Source organism: Sturnus vulgaris, chromosome 7 (genome assembly GCF_052056855.1).
Source record: "Sturnus vulgaris isolate bStuVul1 chromosome 7, bStuVul1.hap1, whole genome shotgun sequence".
Lineage (NCBI taxonomy): Eukaryota > Metazoa > Chordata > Aves > Passeriformes > Sturnidae > Sturnus > Sturnus vulgaris.
Genome location: NC_142249.1, coordinates 10,660,514 through 10,678,580, shown reverse-complemented (window position 1 = coordinate 10,678,580; position 18,067 = coordinate 10,660,514). Strand labels below are relative to the sequence as shown.

Genomic DNA, 18,067 nt, shown 5'->3' with positions numbered 1-18,067 from the left:
TAAACATTCTACTGCCAGTTGCGAGTGATCCACAAAAAAGAGATTTGCTTAGTGCTCATGCTACAATGCTAATTAAGGCACATTGTTAAGGGCTAAATACTAGGCTGGGGCTTAGGTAGGTTTGTCAGGGAACAGGGGTAGAGAACCTTGAAGAAAAGCAGATAATTGGATAGTTTGAGCGGGCATTCTGGTATTAAAAGTGTAGAGCATCTTCTGGTGATTTCCAACAGTCTTATCAACTGGTAGAACAGTAAATATAGAGCACGTACGCATTTGAGGAATGATTATTCAGCGAAAGAATTCATTTGAGAATGATTATTTCCCTTCGGGTGAAGAGGGCTTATTTACAAGTTCCTGAAGCAAGCTGGCTTATTTTAGCTCAGTGAGCCCCTCTCAAGGGACTGGAGTCCCGTTTGGTAACAGCGGGGCAGGGGGCAGTTATCAGGGGAGAGGAGGAAATCCTCCTCTGGAGCGCTGCAAGGGATCGAGTTCCTAAAAAGGGAATCGGCTCCAAATGGGGCTATACCCTCCGTTTCCAGGAAGCGTGCGCTGGGTGTGGTAAAAGCCGAGCTTTCTCTTCCTGACAGCTTCTTAAAACTCTGCTTTTGCTTGCTTAATAACTGGTCCTGAAAAAGCACATGCACTGCACAGCAGAGGAAAATATCCTGCAAGTGTGCTCGTAAAGAGAAAAGTTCAAGCAAGGAAGAGTGTAGCCAGCTCTGATTCGGTTATTTACCATCAATCAGACTGTTGCTTGGCAGGGAGTGGATGATTAGGAGCCTGAACGGGCTGAAAAGGGGCAGGAAGAAAGTGGAGGCAGCATTCTTCCTATTTAAAGCTGCATCCCCTGAAAGGAGTGTTTGCAGACTGCGCTGGAGCTGGTGCTGAAAAGAGGGCTCGCAGACTTTGTCCTGGAACTGATGCGGAAAGGCAGAACGACTCCTCAGCTGGCTTCATGGTGCTAAAATAACCTTACGATTCTGTACTTTTTGCTGCCCAGGGAGGATACATGTCTAATATCTAGGCATGATGGCAGTCTTGGTACAAACGAGAACTTTTTTCATCCTCACTGCTTTATTAGGCCGATTTGTAACCATAAAAGCGCAAGAAGTGGAAGAGTATGAAGGTGGTGAGTTTCTCTCTACCTCTTAAAGAACTATCATAATCACCCCTCTTTGCATGCAGTGTGTTTATTGTGGGATTTGCCTAATAAGTGGGTTGGAAAACCTCTGGGGTTGCGAGAGTAAGACTTTTGCTTTCACATATTGAGAAGGGGGCAGAGAGGGGTTTGCGCTTTGGGTTTTTGAGCGGAAGAGCGAGGTTTGCGGTGCCGGCTGCGGGCACGGAGCGGGAGGTGCGGTCGAAGGCCAAGTGCTGCCGCGGGGCGCTCGGGCTGAGCCCCTCGTCCCGGCGGGGCTGCGGCCGCTGGGAAGTTCCCAACAAAAGAAAAGGCTTGGGACGCGGCTGGAGGACAGCTGGGCGAGCGAGCTGTGAGAGTAAACACCGAAGCCTCGCAGGGTGGAGTCGTTTGCGCTGAGCTACATCTGCTTTCTTGCATTCTTTGTTTTAGAGAAATGCCGAAACGTGGATTCTCCCTTTTTTCACCCCTCCCCCCCTCCTCCTTTTCATTTTCCTTTCTTTCCTTCTCCGGCTGGTTTCCCCCCGGGGCTCTTGCGGAGGGGCTGCCTGATGCCGAGGATGGCGCAGAGCCTCCCGGCGGAGCGGGGCAGGCGGAGCGGGACAAGCTCCGTGCGGGCAGGAGCGCTGCGAGCCTCAGCCTCCCAACCTGCGCTGGCTGCCGCTCCTCGGTGCCTGTCCCTGCTCAATGGCATCTCGGTGCCTGCCAGAGAGACACTGACGGGCACGGGAAGGCGTCGTGACTGTACTCTTTCATCAGGCGGGATGGATGTCGTGATCCGTGTTGGTTTCCTGAAATGTGAGCGGGCTGGTTGTGGGACAGTCTGGAGCTATTGTACTCCTGAACGTACTTCCTAGGCTTCTCATATATAACCCTGGCTTCTTTTCCACATTGTGCCCTACAAGGACTTTGTAGGGCGTTCCAGAACCTTGTCGGATGTACCCTACAATGCAGTTTGCGCTTACTTTACCGTGTATTTTTAAGAGTGCAATTTTACTTGTAACTGAACTTCTCTGGTAATACGCTGGATTGCATAAGTGAGGAGGAGTCAAAGCCTGATGAATAAACCAGTGCCATATTTCTGAAACTTTTGTTCTACAAAGCAAAATGAGACTGTCCTGCCTGTGCACAGCTGTGTAAGAAGTCCCATAGAGGGGGCACTTTATATAAACTTGTGAGTGTAATTCATATACTTGCCATAAAGGGAGGCATATATTCTGCATTTTTCAGTTACGTGTAATACCAAACAAAACACTTGTGAAAATACTGACTTCATTTTCGGTGTCCATTAAATAAAAATTATAGCTTTTTGCCTGTTTAAAAAAATTGCAAAATTTATGAGTTTTCTGTGAGGCTATTACATGTAATTTACTAGATTGTTGGAATTATGGAAATTATGGGATGGGCCAGTACTGTAGCAGCACATTCTGGGATATATTTCCCATGTGATGATGGCTGAGGCAACTGAGAGGTACGTGGTAACTCCAAGAACAAAATATGTTGTAATAAATTAGTGACATATGTTTACACTTACATCACTTACTCATCTTCCTGTTGGAGAATTATTAGCTTTTGTCTACTGTACAAACCCTTCTCCAATGGTCATTATATGAAAAGAAAACCAAACCCCAACCTATTTTAGTGTGATGTGAGGGTTGGTGCAGTGAAGATAGAAGTAGGATGCATTCTACATATTGATCTGGTTAAATTTAATAAGACAGGGATTTCACCTTTCATTTAGTTCCTGATTGAAGCCTACAAATGCTGAAGAGTGGACAGGACTTATCCTTGGTTTGTCTTGGGTTTGGTATTTGTGCAGAGGTCTAACATCTGTCAACATTGTATGTTATTGCAGGTGACTGTAGAGCTGCTTCAATTCTCATTCACTTATGTACTACTTGAATATAGGTACAACCAGATAAACAAATATTAGAGGTATCTGGGAAAGCAAGAAAGACACTTCAGGAAGTGTAGATTAGGAAAAATGTATCTGACTTTCAGAAAGAATGTAAACCAGTGTTTTTCATGACAGTCTTAGAAAAAATAAGACTGGTTGAATACTGCTTGTCAACTTTAGACACAGTGGCAGAAAGAAATAGCTTTTGTGGTAGTATGTTGCAGAATTTATCATAAGGGGGATTGATACTGTTAGATAAGTTGAATATAATATAGCAGGTAATATGGTTAAAAAGCCTTAATGGAAGAATGGTAATACTTCTTCAAACCAAACATACTGCTTAACAGTAATTTTCTTTTTTGGCACTTACTATTGCTGTGCTTTTAAGTAATGCCAGTTTCTTTATTAATTTTTTTTTTCTTGAAACCATTACAGATTGATCTGTTCTGCTCAAGAGCACTTGGCTGGTAGTGCTACATGGTGCATGTGCCTAAAATGCATGTAAAAACGTGAAAACCAAACACTTCCAAACCTAGTACAGCAAAATTGGTCATTTTGAAACTGACTGTTTAAAAGTTATTTATCAATAGTGTCAGTGCTGCAAAATCCTAGAAGGACTGAAAGATCCTGGGTTTAAATTCTTTGTAGAGATCTGGTCTAGTTCAGAATTCAACAGGATCAAAAAGTGCCCAGGAGTGACTGAAATTTTTAAATGCTGAATACCTGAAAGCTCTGAACCTTTGGTGCAGGGTTTTCCACACAACTCTACGATCCTTCATCTTTCCCTAGGGCTTGGGATAGAGAGAACTGCTGGCAGAAGCAGTGTATTCTTTTGGGATCCTTTCCCATCCCCTTGCGAGTGTAAAAGTTTTTTAAGAAATAAATTAGAAACACACCTTTAGTGTATAATCAGTACACTTGAAATAGTGAGAATCGCCTTGTTCAAGAAGAATTGTCTGTGCAAATTACATGTGGGCATGGCAGTGATGGTTTATTGCCACCATCTCCCATGTTTCTTTTCAATCCTATACTTGCCTTTGGTTCTCATTACTTTTTGCAACGTGCCTTTGTCTGAATTATATTTTCCTGTCCACCTCTTGTGATGTCAATCCTCCTTCAGCTGAGATTAGTGTGAGCCCTGGTATTCATTTAAAAGTATCTAATTTGCCTTGTTTGACAGTGTGAACAAGGAAAGAAAGAAAGAAACTGTCATTGTTCTGCTTAGATTAATGATCCTCTTTGCCTTTTTTGAATTCTCAAGGTCTTTCATGTTGTCTCGAACCATGCAAGGGGGACAGGAGGATGGACTGACTTTGGAGACACAAACAGTTCAGCTGGTGGAATGGGGGCTATTAACTATGTCTATTATCTTCTCACTGATACTCTTAAGGGAGATGTCATGTTGCTACATTGCACAGTCCCCATAGTGGGGCAAGTGTTGGGAATAAGATGACAAGTGAAAGTCCTCTGAAGCTGTGAGAAAGTAAGAGAATTATTGAGTATTTGTGCCAAACGCTTCTTTAGATTTTATGGGTCTTTCTTCTGTGTTAAGAGTCATCACAGCTCCTAAGGAAAATGATATTGAATGATTCTATATGAAGAAAAAAAGAAACACCCTCGTTTTTACATTTGTCAAAATTTTAGTGAGGATCTGATAATACTTAGAATTACAGAATTATTGTTTAGTTTGGAAAAGACCCTTAAGATCATTGAATCCAACTGTTTGCACAGCACTGCTTCAGCTCAGCTTGGTGTTGGCCCTGAACTTGCTGTGATCCCCTTGTGCAGACCATTGGCAGAGATACTGAACAGGACTGGGCCCAGTACAGAGCCCTGGGGAACACCACTGGTGACCAGATGCCAATTGGATTTAACTCCATTCACCACCAACCTTAGGGCTTGGCCATCCAGGCAGTTTTTTACCCAGTGGACAGTGCACCCATCCAGGCCACGAGCAGCCAATTTCTCCAGGAGAATGCCATGGGAAACAGTGACCAAAGCTTTACAAAGTTCCAGGTAGACAACATCCCAGCCTTTTCCTCATCCTGTAAGTGGGTCACCTTGTCATTAAAAAAGATTGGTCAAGCCAGACCTGCTTTTCATAAATCCATGGGCCTGGGTGGGCCTGATCCCCTGGGTGTGTACTATTGATTCTTTTTTTCCCCCAGAAGTTCGAGATCCCTGGGTTGCCCTCTTATGTCTGTACCTCTGCCTTCTTAGTGAGAAAGCCTGCATGTGTGTGTGTGTGTGCATGTAGGTATATATGTTTGGGGGTTTAAGCATAGCAAATAATTCAAAAATAGAAATTACTACAACTCTAAACAAGCAGCAAATGGGAGTCTAGTATCTATAGACGAAGTTGTAATTCTGTGGGTACTAACTCATTGACTTAGAATATTTGGGGTTGACATTCCCGACTGTAAAAGTGTGGGAAGGATACTCTATATAGAAATTTCTACAGGAGGACTCCTCGAGAGTTTATGGGTCCTCCTCCTTCTGTTTAACCTGAGCAAAACTTTGCTCAAAATTATGGAATACATAACATTGAGGGTCTTGTTAAACTATCCACATGAACTTGTAGTTTTTTTGGAAAATACTTTGTGAGTGAAGAATAATTACATGCTGCATTTGTTAGTGCAGGCATTTTTTTCCCCATGATGTTTACAAATATGGATTATTGCCATAGAAACCAAATGGTTATTTCATTACTCATGTTTTGACATGCTTATTCTTCATTTCTTGGTAAGGTCCTTTCATCCTTGCAATTTGTTTAAGTGTGATAACATTCTACCAGCTTGATTTGTACATGCAAAACATGCAGGATTGATCCTGTTTAACAATAGTTAAATGTAAGTTAGTTAAAAATAAGGTTTTCTTAAACTTGCTAATGCTTTAGAAGTTTTCAGAAAAAAAGAGAAATATCTACCAAATCCCTTGACTCATGATAAATGCTCCTAGGAATCCCTGCTTAGGAACAAATCTTGGTGTTGAAGTTGTATTTACTAGCTGGGTAAACTGTAAGTTACGATTTTTCTGTGGTTAGAATTAAGTGGTCAACTTGCCACATAACTTGGTTTTTGGTGTTTTTTGAGAAAAGAAACACAGATTCTTGTGTGTATGTGCAGGGAAGCAGAAACTGCAAAGGCATACCTTCATGCAACAATATAATCCTTTAGAAAAACCGAGCAGATGTTCGTGGCCTGTATACAACTATTTTTCTGTATACAGAGGAAGGCAACAAACTCAGTGCCAAGAAATAACAAAGTAATAAAAAATAGTCGAAATTCCAGCTGGAAGCATGTGATCTATCCTTATATGTGCACTATTTCACTTATGTTTGTCATTTGACCCTGCACATTTTTGTGTGTAAAGTCCTGATGATATAATTTTCTCAGAAATTATTCTTAGAAAGAATAAATCAAAGTGTTAATCCAATGGATTCTCAGTTGGGTCAGGGAGGAGAGACTGGAGTTTCACTTCAGTGTGTAGAAAAACCCCCCATTCTTAATATAACCAACAAGGCAAACCCAAGTATCCTTTAATGTAAAATGAATAAATTAATCAGATTAACTTGGAATTTCAGTTTTTGACAAAGGCTTCTTGGAGTTTGAACTTTCAGAGCACGAGGAAGGATTGTTGCACTGCCTGAAATCTCAAGCTGCAACAGACACACCTTGTTCAACCATTTTTGAATGCCCTGGTGAGACTGTCAGGTGCAGAGGGTCAGGTATGATTTGAACTGGAATGCAGGATGCATTCATTCCAAGTTTAATGTAGAAAATGTACTTCTTTCCGTGGTATAAAATGAGAAACCAGGTACTTTCAAGAAGGAGAAAAATGGCTCATAAGTCATGTAACACTAGAGTAACAGAGGTACCCCAGGGGGTGGCATCATGTATTGTTTACATCTTTTATGTAATCAGTGCATTGTGTGTGTATAAATAATACTGTTTCTCTAGATACTTTTATTTTTTGATAATGGATTATTCTGTGATTCTATGCTTTTCCTAACTTAAATTTAGAGAAATTTGAAGTGTTAGTGCTGTTCCTGAACTACCAGAAAGGATAAACCAGTGGTACTGACTGTAGGGAGTAACACAATTATTTTCCTATAAATGATTATTTTATAATTTGATTTATAATTATGAAAACAGTAACATGCTGGAAGCCTCGATGGTGGTAAGCTGTGGTAATTAAAATATCCAAACCGTTGCTTACAATTATCTCTTCTTAGTAAGCAACATACATTTTTCATAGCCTGCTGTGATGTCTTTTATTCTTGCAGTGAGAAACAATTCCATTATTCCACTGTCCCACCCGCATTTGCTGCAGAAAGGTCATGTGTTATATAAGCACGAAGACTAAGAATGATTGTCAGAGGGCCAGTGGTGGGATGCTCTCTGTTCACGAAGCTTCTATTCATGCAGACCCTCGGGATTGAGTTTGTATCTGCTGCTGAAGATAGGGCTTGTCTTTGGAGAGCTGTCCTAAGGTTGTTCCTTGGCCCTGCTGCTGCCAGCTGAAACTTGATTGGAGCTTTGGAGAATTTGCACTTTTCTGCAGCTTTGTGTGAGCAGTATAGTTGAGCGAGTGATATAATGAATTTGTTTTTATACTGTAAAGCTTTCATGGTGTTTTGTGTCTTCACTACTTTTCATTTATATCCTTTGTACTATGGAGCAGTAGCATGGGAGGACTAAAGAATTAATTTGAATCTTTGTGCCCTTGTTCTTCGGATAATGTGGCTGAATAGAAACACAAACAGCGACTCTGATACTGCTGGCAGGAATTCAGAGCTTTGGACATGAACTCATTTAGAGTAAGGACAGAAGAGTAAACTGTCTCCCCGAGGTCTGCTCCCTGCTGAGCACTAGATGTCTGGCAGAGAAGGTCCATACAGTATCTTCTCCAAATATTCTTTGGTCATTAAGTGCTTGCCAACATCCTTCAGCAAGCTGGCCACCTGAATGCTGGCCATGTAATGGCAGTGCAGTATAGGAAGAGATTGAGGGAGAAAAGTCATCACAGAACTATTCAGGTTGCAAGGGGCCTCAAAGCCCATCCCATTTCACCCCCTGCCATGGGAAAGGACACTTTCCACTATCCCAGGTTGCTCCAAGCCCCATCCAACCTGGCCTTGAACGCTTCCATGGATGGGGCAGCCACAGCTTCTCTGAGCAACCTGTTCCAGTGCTTCACCCAACACACACGAGAGAATTTTCCTGCCTTCTGCCAATCTGGGAGTTTGTCGTGTCCCAGTTGCTCCAAGATTATTGCTTCACATTAAAATGATATTGAAAATACAGCTAAAAGCCAGAAGGAAACTTCCTTGTTTGAGAACTGTCTCAGGCCAGCTGTATTATCATAGGTGACCTCAGAGGTTATGCTGAGGGAGCATTTTGTTTAAGCAGTTCTGTCTCTTTCAGGAAATCATAGACAAACTTGATGGGTATTAAATCACTTTCTAGTCTGAAATCTCACGTCTCCTGTCAGGATAAACATCCCAGTAGATTAAGAAAAAACATTTAAGGAAAAAAATTAAAGCAGAAACAGCAAACAGAAGCTGTTTTACACTCAGCTTTTCACTAATACTTTCTTTACAGGGTTCTGTCAAATCTTCTGATCTACTAAAAATGTGGTGAATTGCCATAGTGATTGCTATCCCATGATGGTTATTTATGACTTATTTTCTGTCTACTTTAAAGTAGGAGTGTTTTTCCCTCAGCTGGAGTGTCTCATTTTCCAAATACTGAGGGTGATTTAGTCATCTTTAAGCCATCTATGCTATCTCAGAAAAATCAAGTTACCCTGAATTTAGTTGCTCCAAATTATGAATTATAATTATAGTTAACAATTGATATAATCAATAAACTAATAAACTTTTTAACCAAGTATGATCTATTTTTGGCTTTCTTGCTTACATCAGCGATGAGCCTCTTGGTAGGAAAGATACCATTGAGTAGCTGGGTTATTTCACTTCTCAAAGGCACCTGGAGGCTTCCTGAAATTTTTCTGAATAATCCTCAGTGTGTTCAAAGCTCTGAGAATAGCAGAGGAAGGCAAGCAAGAGGCAGGAACTTCCAGAGAGGGGTTGGGAGTGTGATGGGGCTTAGACCTCTTGAGGAGCCCTCAGCTCCATACAGCCGAGGGGTCATTGTCCTGTTGTGACTTCGGGCTGTGGAAAAGGGGTGGAAATAGCCTGCATTTCCCACTCCTTCAGAGGCACAGGCAAAAAATGCTATCTCTTTTCCTCTGTAATAATTTTCCATCAGAGTAACTTCTTTTACCCTTAAAATTCCCAAACCATAATGCATGCATTGGAAACTCGTTGGTTTCTAATACTAAAAAGATTTCAAGTGTGAGGAAAAGAACACAGTTCTAAGAGTAAATAGCTGTACTTTAGAACTCTCTCGAATCAGGAGTATTATGGTCTGTAAAGATCCCCAGCATATATGCTTACATCTTTAAAGCAAGTACCATGTGTTTGTAACACTGCATGGTAAAGATTAAAGTGGTTTAATATATAATGTGTTAGATATATGTAGTGCATATTACATATATATGTGAGTGTGGTGTCTTCCCACTGTATGGGAACTGCAGTGCAAGGCAGATGCACCTCAGCAGTGAAAGTAATTGAGGATGATTTCCAGATGTTTAATGCTTGCTTTGGCAAGAGGCAGAAAGTACTGGAACAGGCATTGGCTGCAACAAAGGAAGGGAAGAACCTGATTTCAGAGCCATTGAGCCTGGTGACAGGAGAGCAGAACATGGAAAATGGAGCCATGTGGGGAGGGAAGAGCCAACATGACAGCATGGCTGCTGTCACGGCACTGAATCTTGGAATTATAGCGGAGTCTGGCAGAGTGCTGGGAGCCTACTGCAAAAATTAGGACTGAGGTTAGACAAGTTTACTAATTTTACTAATTTTTTTTTTTTCTGTAATGATAGAAAATTCCATCTAAACCTGGACACTGAGCTTGAATAACTTTGGCATGCTTTGATTTTATATTTTCACTGTAAAGTGCAGGGCCTTCCTATGACTTTGTGCAGTGCAGAGCACAAAGCATCCTTGATACCAAATGGAGCCTTAGGGTACTACTGTAATATACATACTGAGTCATTGTGCTAATAATACATTTCTGGAATGGCGTGGATTTTCATGTTGAATAGCTGGCTGGTTTCAGAAGTGGAATCTGGCTCCTCAGCAAAGAAATCCCTGGCTAGTGAACCACCTGCTTGCTGTAAGGTTTCAGTAGGCACCTCTCTGGGGCTGGCTGTCCTTTTTAGTGTACACGCCAACACTCTGCAGCTTTACCAGTTTAACAAAACACTCACCCTTCTTGGGTTGGTTTGTTGTTGTTTTTTGGAGAGCAAGGTGAGATGATGGGCAGAGAAGAGCTAAATCTTGATCTCTTTAGGCTGTGCATGTTTGCCCTTATGAAGAGTGCCAGGGCCAACCAATGTGAAAGGCACTGCTTTAATGTTTGTTAATGATATCATTCTAGTGGTTTTTAAAATGAGGGTATGGAGCACTTAGTTCTTGGGGTTGACTTTTTTTTTTTTGCTCCAGCTGTTCTCTGTTTCTTTGAGCCTTTCCTGGTTTCCTAGGAAACCTCTGCAGTATGGAATGTATCTATTTTACAGGCAGTTTATTTTGTTTGTGTTTGAATGTAATGAACATGGAAAGTAAATATTTGGTAATTTAAATCTCCCATTCAGGAGAGTACTTTAGAACCTAACTTGAAGCACATGAATAGTCTTATTTATTGTAATGAGACAACTTATACCTTTATTTTATTTTCTCCTTAATGAATGAAAAATTTATTTACTTCAGTTTTTCTTTTAAAAACTGCAAAAAACTTCAGGATCTTTTATTCTGAAGTAAGATTTGATTAGGTGAAATGATGCAGCAGTGAGTTATCTTAAATAGAAGAGTTATCTTAAATAACCATTATCGGTTATACTGACATTTTTGCACAAATTCACATGATTTGGCTTCCTGTCATCAGTAAACATCAGTACAGAAACACAGCCCAGTTTCTGGTTTCACAGGAAACCAAGGGAATCTCTGTGGCTTTAGTTTGAGTTTGCTTTATGCTCAAATCTGACATAGTAAAGGTTCTTGCATCATCTCAGATACTCATGTACAGAAGAACATGGAAGTTAAGGCTTTTGAGGTTCTCAAGATGATCTGTGTGCCAAATAATGCTTAGTATAATAGATGAACTCCTGGTAAATTTTACACGAAGCTACAAGAGACTCAGTAAAGGCTTAAGTTTGGGACAGACTTCAGCATGCCTTAGTCTGGAGAGTGACTTGGCATTTGGTGCTTCTGACATCCTGGGCTCTAGCTCTGTCTGGAAGAATGCTTTGGGACCCCTAGGCTGGAGTGATGATAGCAGAAGGGAATGTGACTGCCTGGAAAGGGGATGCTCCTATGGTCCTGTTTTCTAACAGGATACAGCTGTGGCTTAGTCTGAGTCTTATAAATGTCAGTGAGTGTTGACTCAATGCCACGAGAAGAAACTTTCTGGTGTGACAGTACCCTGCCTTTCTTTTACTGGGACTAGGATCACACCTGAGCAATTCCTGACACTCATGCAATTTCAAAATGCCACAGAGGAGAGCACGACCCTGCTGCTGCTCTTCATGACTGCATCCACATCCCTGCATGCAAAGCCCAAGTTACATCATTGGTAATACCTGTACAGTTCCTCTTGAGAAAAGGAGTTAGACATTCTACCTGTGCTGCTATTTTTTTCTTTTAAGTCTTCTTACCCCATTGGTTAAATGTTTAAACTTTTGAAAAGGAGTCTGCAAATATAGCTGAAATACAGCACTGCTTTTGAGCTAAAGCTGGTCTGTGGGCTAAATTAGGAGTTGGAGTGAAAGCATACACTCTTAAATAGTATTGTTACCCAGCCTTAGTATGCACCATTAGCTGGGATGGTCTCAGGATGCAGGAGTATAGCTTCTGGAAATGTGTAGCTTCATTAAATAATGCCCTCTGGGCTTTGCACTTGGACACAGCTGGGAGACACTGTGCAACACTTACTGGAGGGTATTACAGTAGAGGTATAGGCTGTGCTGAGCCCATATTTAAAGACCTTTACCCATTTGTCCTTTTGTTTCCACCCTCACACAAGAAAAAAAGTATAGCTTTAATGGCCTGTTATCTCCCAGGGTAATCATATAAATCTGAATCTGGCTAGGATTAATGGAGTGGTTCATCTTCTGACTTTCAGTTGTTTACTTTGAAAGCACTAATCTGGGGCTGCTTTAGCAAGAGGATACATTTCTACTAAAGTTAGCTTTTAGTAGAAAAGCTAACCACCTTTAACTTCTGGTCACCAAAACTAAACAATCAGAATTTTTTTTTTACCCCAAAATGGATTTTATTTCTTTATGAGATAGCTAAATAAGTCTTATTCTAGTGTACATGTACTTTCTCTCTCTTTCTTTTTTTTCTTTTCTTTTCCCCCTTAAATCTCATCCCTTCTGGAGGCTGAAAGACTGAAATTCCTCCTTGAAGTCTGCAAGACTTAGAGAATTCTAAGTAACTTGTTTATACAATGGAATGCAGCTCACAATGAAATGTAAATACCAGCACTCTGATCCTCTGGCTTTTGCTTTTGTCTTGAATTATAACTATTTATTGAAATGGCAGAGTGAGCTTTAGTACATTTTGTCAGAATCAGGCAAGACAAATAGCTAATTATTATGACCTCTTTTGATATCTAACAAACTGTAAAGTTTGAGGCTAGATCTTGCTTAGGCTTGGTTCTTTTAGTATTTGTCTCAGTTGGCAGGATTTTTTCACAGGGATGCAGGGGGTATAGGTTGGTTAGATTTTTGAGGGGGATGGGCATAGTTGTTTTGGTTTTTTTTTTCTCCTTCCTCCTGGAGTTATTTAATGTAAGGAAGATGAAGATTTGACAAGGGATTTCAGAGCTAATGCAGAAGAAGCTTCTCTTGCCCCTTGTTAAAGCAATGCTTCTTGTGCTGCTTGCCTTGCTCTGAGAAGACATCAACAAATGGTATAGGACAAGCATGGCAAGTTAAATAAAAAAAAATTGCAGGTGGTTCTGGCTGACAGTAGCCTCTGTCACACTGCAAAACTTATCTTCAGTTTGATTAGGAGTAGAATTACAATGTTTCAGGAATACAGACATGAAAAAGAAAAGCATCTTTTGTGTAACTTGTAGGTTATTACAGAGGCAGTTGCAGCAATTATATTTTTGTGCAATGCAGCACAATATCTTCAGGCATCTAAAATGTTTCTTTCAAGTCTTAATGAACAAAACATAGCCCCTCTCCCTGAGGGTGTTGTAGGCGTGTGCCGTTCTCTGCTATACATTTTTGTAGCCCAGTAGGAGATTTGAGGCTGTGAGAAATTGCAGATCTGACTATTATCCCTAATGATAGATGTACTACTAAAGAACACAAAGTATTTCTTCAAAATACCTTTTTTTTTTTTTTTTCCTGTTCTAGCTTACACTACTTGTTGTTGGTTGTTTTGCTTTGCTTGTTTGTTTTTAAATTCCCATCCTGTGGGAAACTTGTAGGAGCCTGCAACCAGACAGCTCTGGTTTTGGAAATGAGATTGTCTTCATGCAAAGTGCCTGAAGGGTAATGTTCTCCTTTCAGTCCAACTAAATGCATAATGAGTTTTGCAGTACCTGTGTTAGCACACTCAGAGGCCCATGAGGAAGAGTCTGACATGCTTGCAAAATTCAGGTTTTTGTAGCCTGTGAATTTTCTGGCATGTCATATGTGACAAAAGTTCATGGCATGTGTTGCACCAGGGCTTTAGATCATATTTATTCAGAGAAACTTCCTGCAGAAGGAAATGTGAGTAGATGGACCCTAATGTGGACTGTTTGGTCAGGGCATGAATATTCCTTTTCTAATAAAGAGGAAAAATTTGGTGGTGCCTTGAACAGACTGGTCTATATGATATGCAGTCTGCATAAGAGTATAAAAACAGAACAGAGAGCAGAAAAAACCCAAAACTTATATTGGAACTCTTTTTGATCCAAACCAACTTTGCATTCCTGATTAAGGAATATTCTCTGAGTCATTGGGCATTTGAATTCTCTGTTTTCCTAACGTGTGAATAGTTCAGCAATTACCTGAAATTAATCAGTTGTTGTGCAGGAAAGTTTCCCACTCAGTTTAAGGCGTTACCTACTTTCATAAGAAGTTTCTATTAGGGAAGAAGGCACCAGGATATCAGGTGCTTGAGGCCTGGTTGAAAGGGAGTACATTTATAAAGCCAGTTCTGGAGCCCATGTGAAGCACAGCCTGTGTCCTGTGTAGTGCACTTCTGAGGCACTTTTATAAGCTCTCCCAGTCTCTCAGGATTGACAGTAAAATGGCAGGAATATTCAATTGTGTAGCTCAATTGCAGGAGCATGTTTTGCAAAAGATTGTTACACATTTTTGTGTGCTGTCCTGTTTGAAAGAAGATGCTTCTGTATCCAGGTGGATGATTGACATCAATGCTATTCTGTGTTTCAGTGTTTATTACCAGGTGTGCATCTGGGATTTAATTTATTGCCCTTGAGGGATTTTCAAGGGTAATTATGTTCTGAATAAAGCAGTCACAGGTTTTGTTCCTTACCAGTTGGCTCTTCTGTCTCTGTGCCTTTATCACTGGGCTCCTTGGAGTGTATTCTTTTCAGAGACAGCTTGCCAGTGATGAATGGGGCCTTTTCCTATATTGACCTCAAACTTAATTACTTCTTAATTACATAAATCCAGCCGCAGTGATGAGGTGTGCACAGAAAATTTATTTCATGGAGGGACTTTATAGAGCTTACAGTGCAGTTAAGTTGAAATTACATAGCAGTTATGGGAAATGTATGGTTAGTTATGCCCTATGCTCTGCCTTCCCTCAATTTTGTGCCATGAAAAAAACACATCATCTGTATAATTCACTCCAAATTTGGTTTTGTTGTCAATGAATTACTTGGAGGGTAAAAAGAGAGAACTAGTTTCTTTAATACATATCGATTCCCATTAGTGAAACAAACAGAAAACCTTGATTGTTTTGTTGTGTTCTTGATTGCTGATCCTAATTATGATTCTGAGTAGATTCCTACATTGGAAAAACAGAATAAACATGTCCACTTGTATTGTTTGCCTTTACAGATGAGCATGAAAGTAAGAAAAGTGATTAATTTCAAGTTAAGATTTTGAACAGTGAAATTTTATTTTCACAACCAAGGTGATTGTGAAGTGGAAATTTGATTCTGATATGCTTGGCACTGAACTACCAACCTTAGATATTTTACATGTAGTGAAAATACTGTTCACTGAAAGAGTTTGAGGGAGATCCACCTGCACAGATTTTGTGTATAATGAGATGATAAACACTTTATTTGAATGTGATATTTACAGGTTTATTTGTACAAGAAAAATTACATGGTTTATTTGTTTTTCCTTTCGTCTGCAGTATGTAGTGTAAATTCAGGGCTTAGTAACCAGTGGTCTTTGGAAAATTGCTTGGAAATGTCCTTTTTTTCATCAGAAGAGGTTGGACCTCATGTCAATGGTGAGACCATTGACAGTTACAGATCCTGAGGTGAGATCCAGGCTACCACTGTGTGTGATGAGCCTGCTCCCTTCTTTTAGGCTGGTACCTTTAAATGCCAGGCCAATCTTTGTAATTCCTGAATTTGACACAGAACCAGGGAAATAAGGGCAAGCCACCATTTACTTCAGCTTTCATGAAGGAGGCCTATCCCAGGCTCTAGGCAACCTGCCATCAATTATCCATACAATTCATAACAAAAAAAGCAAAAAAAGCAATAAACTATACCCACATTTGCCAACTGCCTTAGCTTAGGGCTATGAAATCATCCAGCCCCTTGCACTCCTTTAGCCCTGTAACTCTGCTCCTATCAAACATTTGTTCCAGAGACAAGCTATGTCTCTGTTGGAGTTAAAAACGTACATGTTAATATATTCCAACATACCATGAAATTTCCTAGTTTGGAAAGCTGGCTGTGCCAAGCTCCTCTTCTACAGACTATAATTTCCTTTCTGCAGAGAGAAGGAGCATCTGGACCTACTCAGTCCCCAGCACAGAGCTCGTCCACGTCAGCAAACTGGAGCTCCAGTGTGGCTGCCCAGGGTCAGCTGTGGACTGCCTGGAATCTCCTTATTAAACAAGCCCAGAGTTTTGGATCTGGACCAAACCCCTAGAACTGAACATGCTGGGACATTTGAAAAGTCCTGTTTCTATACCAGAACTCAGTTGCAAAAGGTCATTGATGCATGCTGGAGACATTTCATTGTGTGCTACAAATCTCAGATTTCAAGTGCAAAATCTTATCCGAGCATAACTATGATTAAAAACCCAATTAATAGAGGGGTCTGCTTTCATTCATTTCTTCAGTGGACAAGGCAGTAGACTGTGTTTAACTTTAATGATCTTAAACTTTCAGTTTAAGATTGTCTTGGTTTCTCTAGAAAAATTTGTTTAGAATTTATATGCTTAGCCATACTGTCACTTGATAGAAATTTGCCAGCAGTTAAACTTCTGTCAAAGGCCATAGCTGAATTGTGGTAACATAAAGTTATAATTTGGTGTGAATGGTAGATTATTAATTTTGGGGAGAGGCTGGTGTGATATCAAAGTTCAGTCCTGGTTCTGTCTCCATGGTTCTTTCTAGATGAGTGTTCTGACTTTGGTGAGAGAAAATACAGTAACATCATTCTTGGCACTAAACCCCAGGATTGTTGGCTACTGCCATGCTTGGGTAGATGGAGACATATAAATGGGATCCTCCACATTAGTCAGGGAGATTGGAACAAGATGCTTCCACTGGACAGCAGTTGTCTCCTGACCTGATTGCCTCAAAAAACCCCAACCCCAAACCCCACACTAAAAACCCAACCCCCTTATCCCCCAAAGAAAACTCAGCACCAATCTGGGTCTCCTGGTTTTTGAGGTGCTGTGTTGGCAGCCAAGTCCCACCCAGGATGTTTCTGGTTGAGCAGTGCTGAACCAAGGTCACATCTGCAGGGGATTTCTCTGGGGTTGGTTTTCAACACCAAATAATTTTGCAGTACACTTTTCCTTTGATTGCAATTTCATACTTAGGTTACTAATGCATGAAAAAATGTACTGTCAAGTCAGATAATTTGATTTACTCTCCTGACATTTCTGTTTGGAAGAGGCAGTTCTTGGAATAGGTCTTCATCTGGTGTAAATGACAGTGCTACTGTTATTTCAGGGAAATAATTTACCCAAGCTAAAGGTCTGCAAGATTAGCCAGAGACCAGGTGTGCCACATGTTCTGTTTTACCCCATTGTCTGTAAACTTGTAATGTATTAAAGACTGATTAGTTCCTATTGTGGTGTTCGTTGTCATGTGTATAGCTAATGCTAACCATACTTAGCAGTCATGCAATGAAATTCTTATCCTTACTAAGCTTACCTTGCATGTAAAGGACATGCATAAATTTGGAAATATTTCCTAACCTCCAGGCTGTAATTTGGGGTTAGGAGAAACTCCAACACACACACACACACTTCTAAACTGGAAAAACAACTGAAAATGTAACAAGTTGTTGTTTGCTTTTTTTTTTTTTTTGGCTTCTTATCCAACAGAGCCCTGAAAAGCCTGAATTAAGGCTTGGATTAGGGCCTCATTCCGTTGTTGTGATGTTGTTACTGAGATTCTCAGTTCTTTGTCCTAATTGGAGAACATGGAAAATAACTTTTCTTCCCTCCTGGGTGAGAAGCTGGGCCCTGGTATGGCCTCGTATTGAGTGATCAGTGGATGCCATTTCAGGTATCGTGTGATGTTGCACAGGAAAACGGCTGAATTTAGAGCCCTATGAAGTTTGCATGAGAAATGAGGACTATGGGGAATGAAACAGACAGGTTTCAGTGTGTTAATTCCCATTCAGAAGTAGGTAATTCAGTATTTTCACTGATACGAATATATATGTCTTGAAAGAGGAGCAGATCTTTTTTGCCTGGTCTCTCAGGAGCTGGGTAGTGTTGCCTTAGATTCTGT

General features: G+C 40.6%; 1 protein-coding gene across 1 annotated transcript in view; it reads left to right on the top strand.

Moving 5' to 3' along the window:
* Positions 1-598: 598 nt before the first annotated feature.
* The window catches only part of COL5A2 (collagen type V alpha 2 chain), a 96,557-nt gene continuing 79,088 nt past the window's right edge, over positions 599-18,067 (top strand). The window contains exon 1 of the mRNA XM_088167773.1: positions 599-1,129. Within this exon, the coding sequence (XP_088023899.1) occupies positions 1,027-1,129 (103 nt within the window). The 5' untranslated portion in view covers positions 599-1,026. The remainder of the gene's footprint in view (positions 1,130-18,067) is intronic.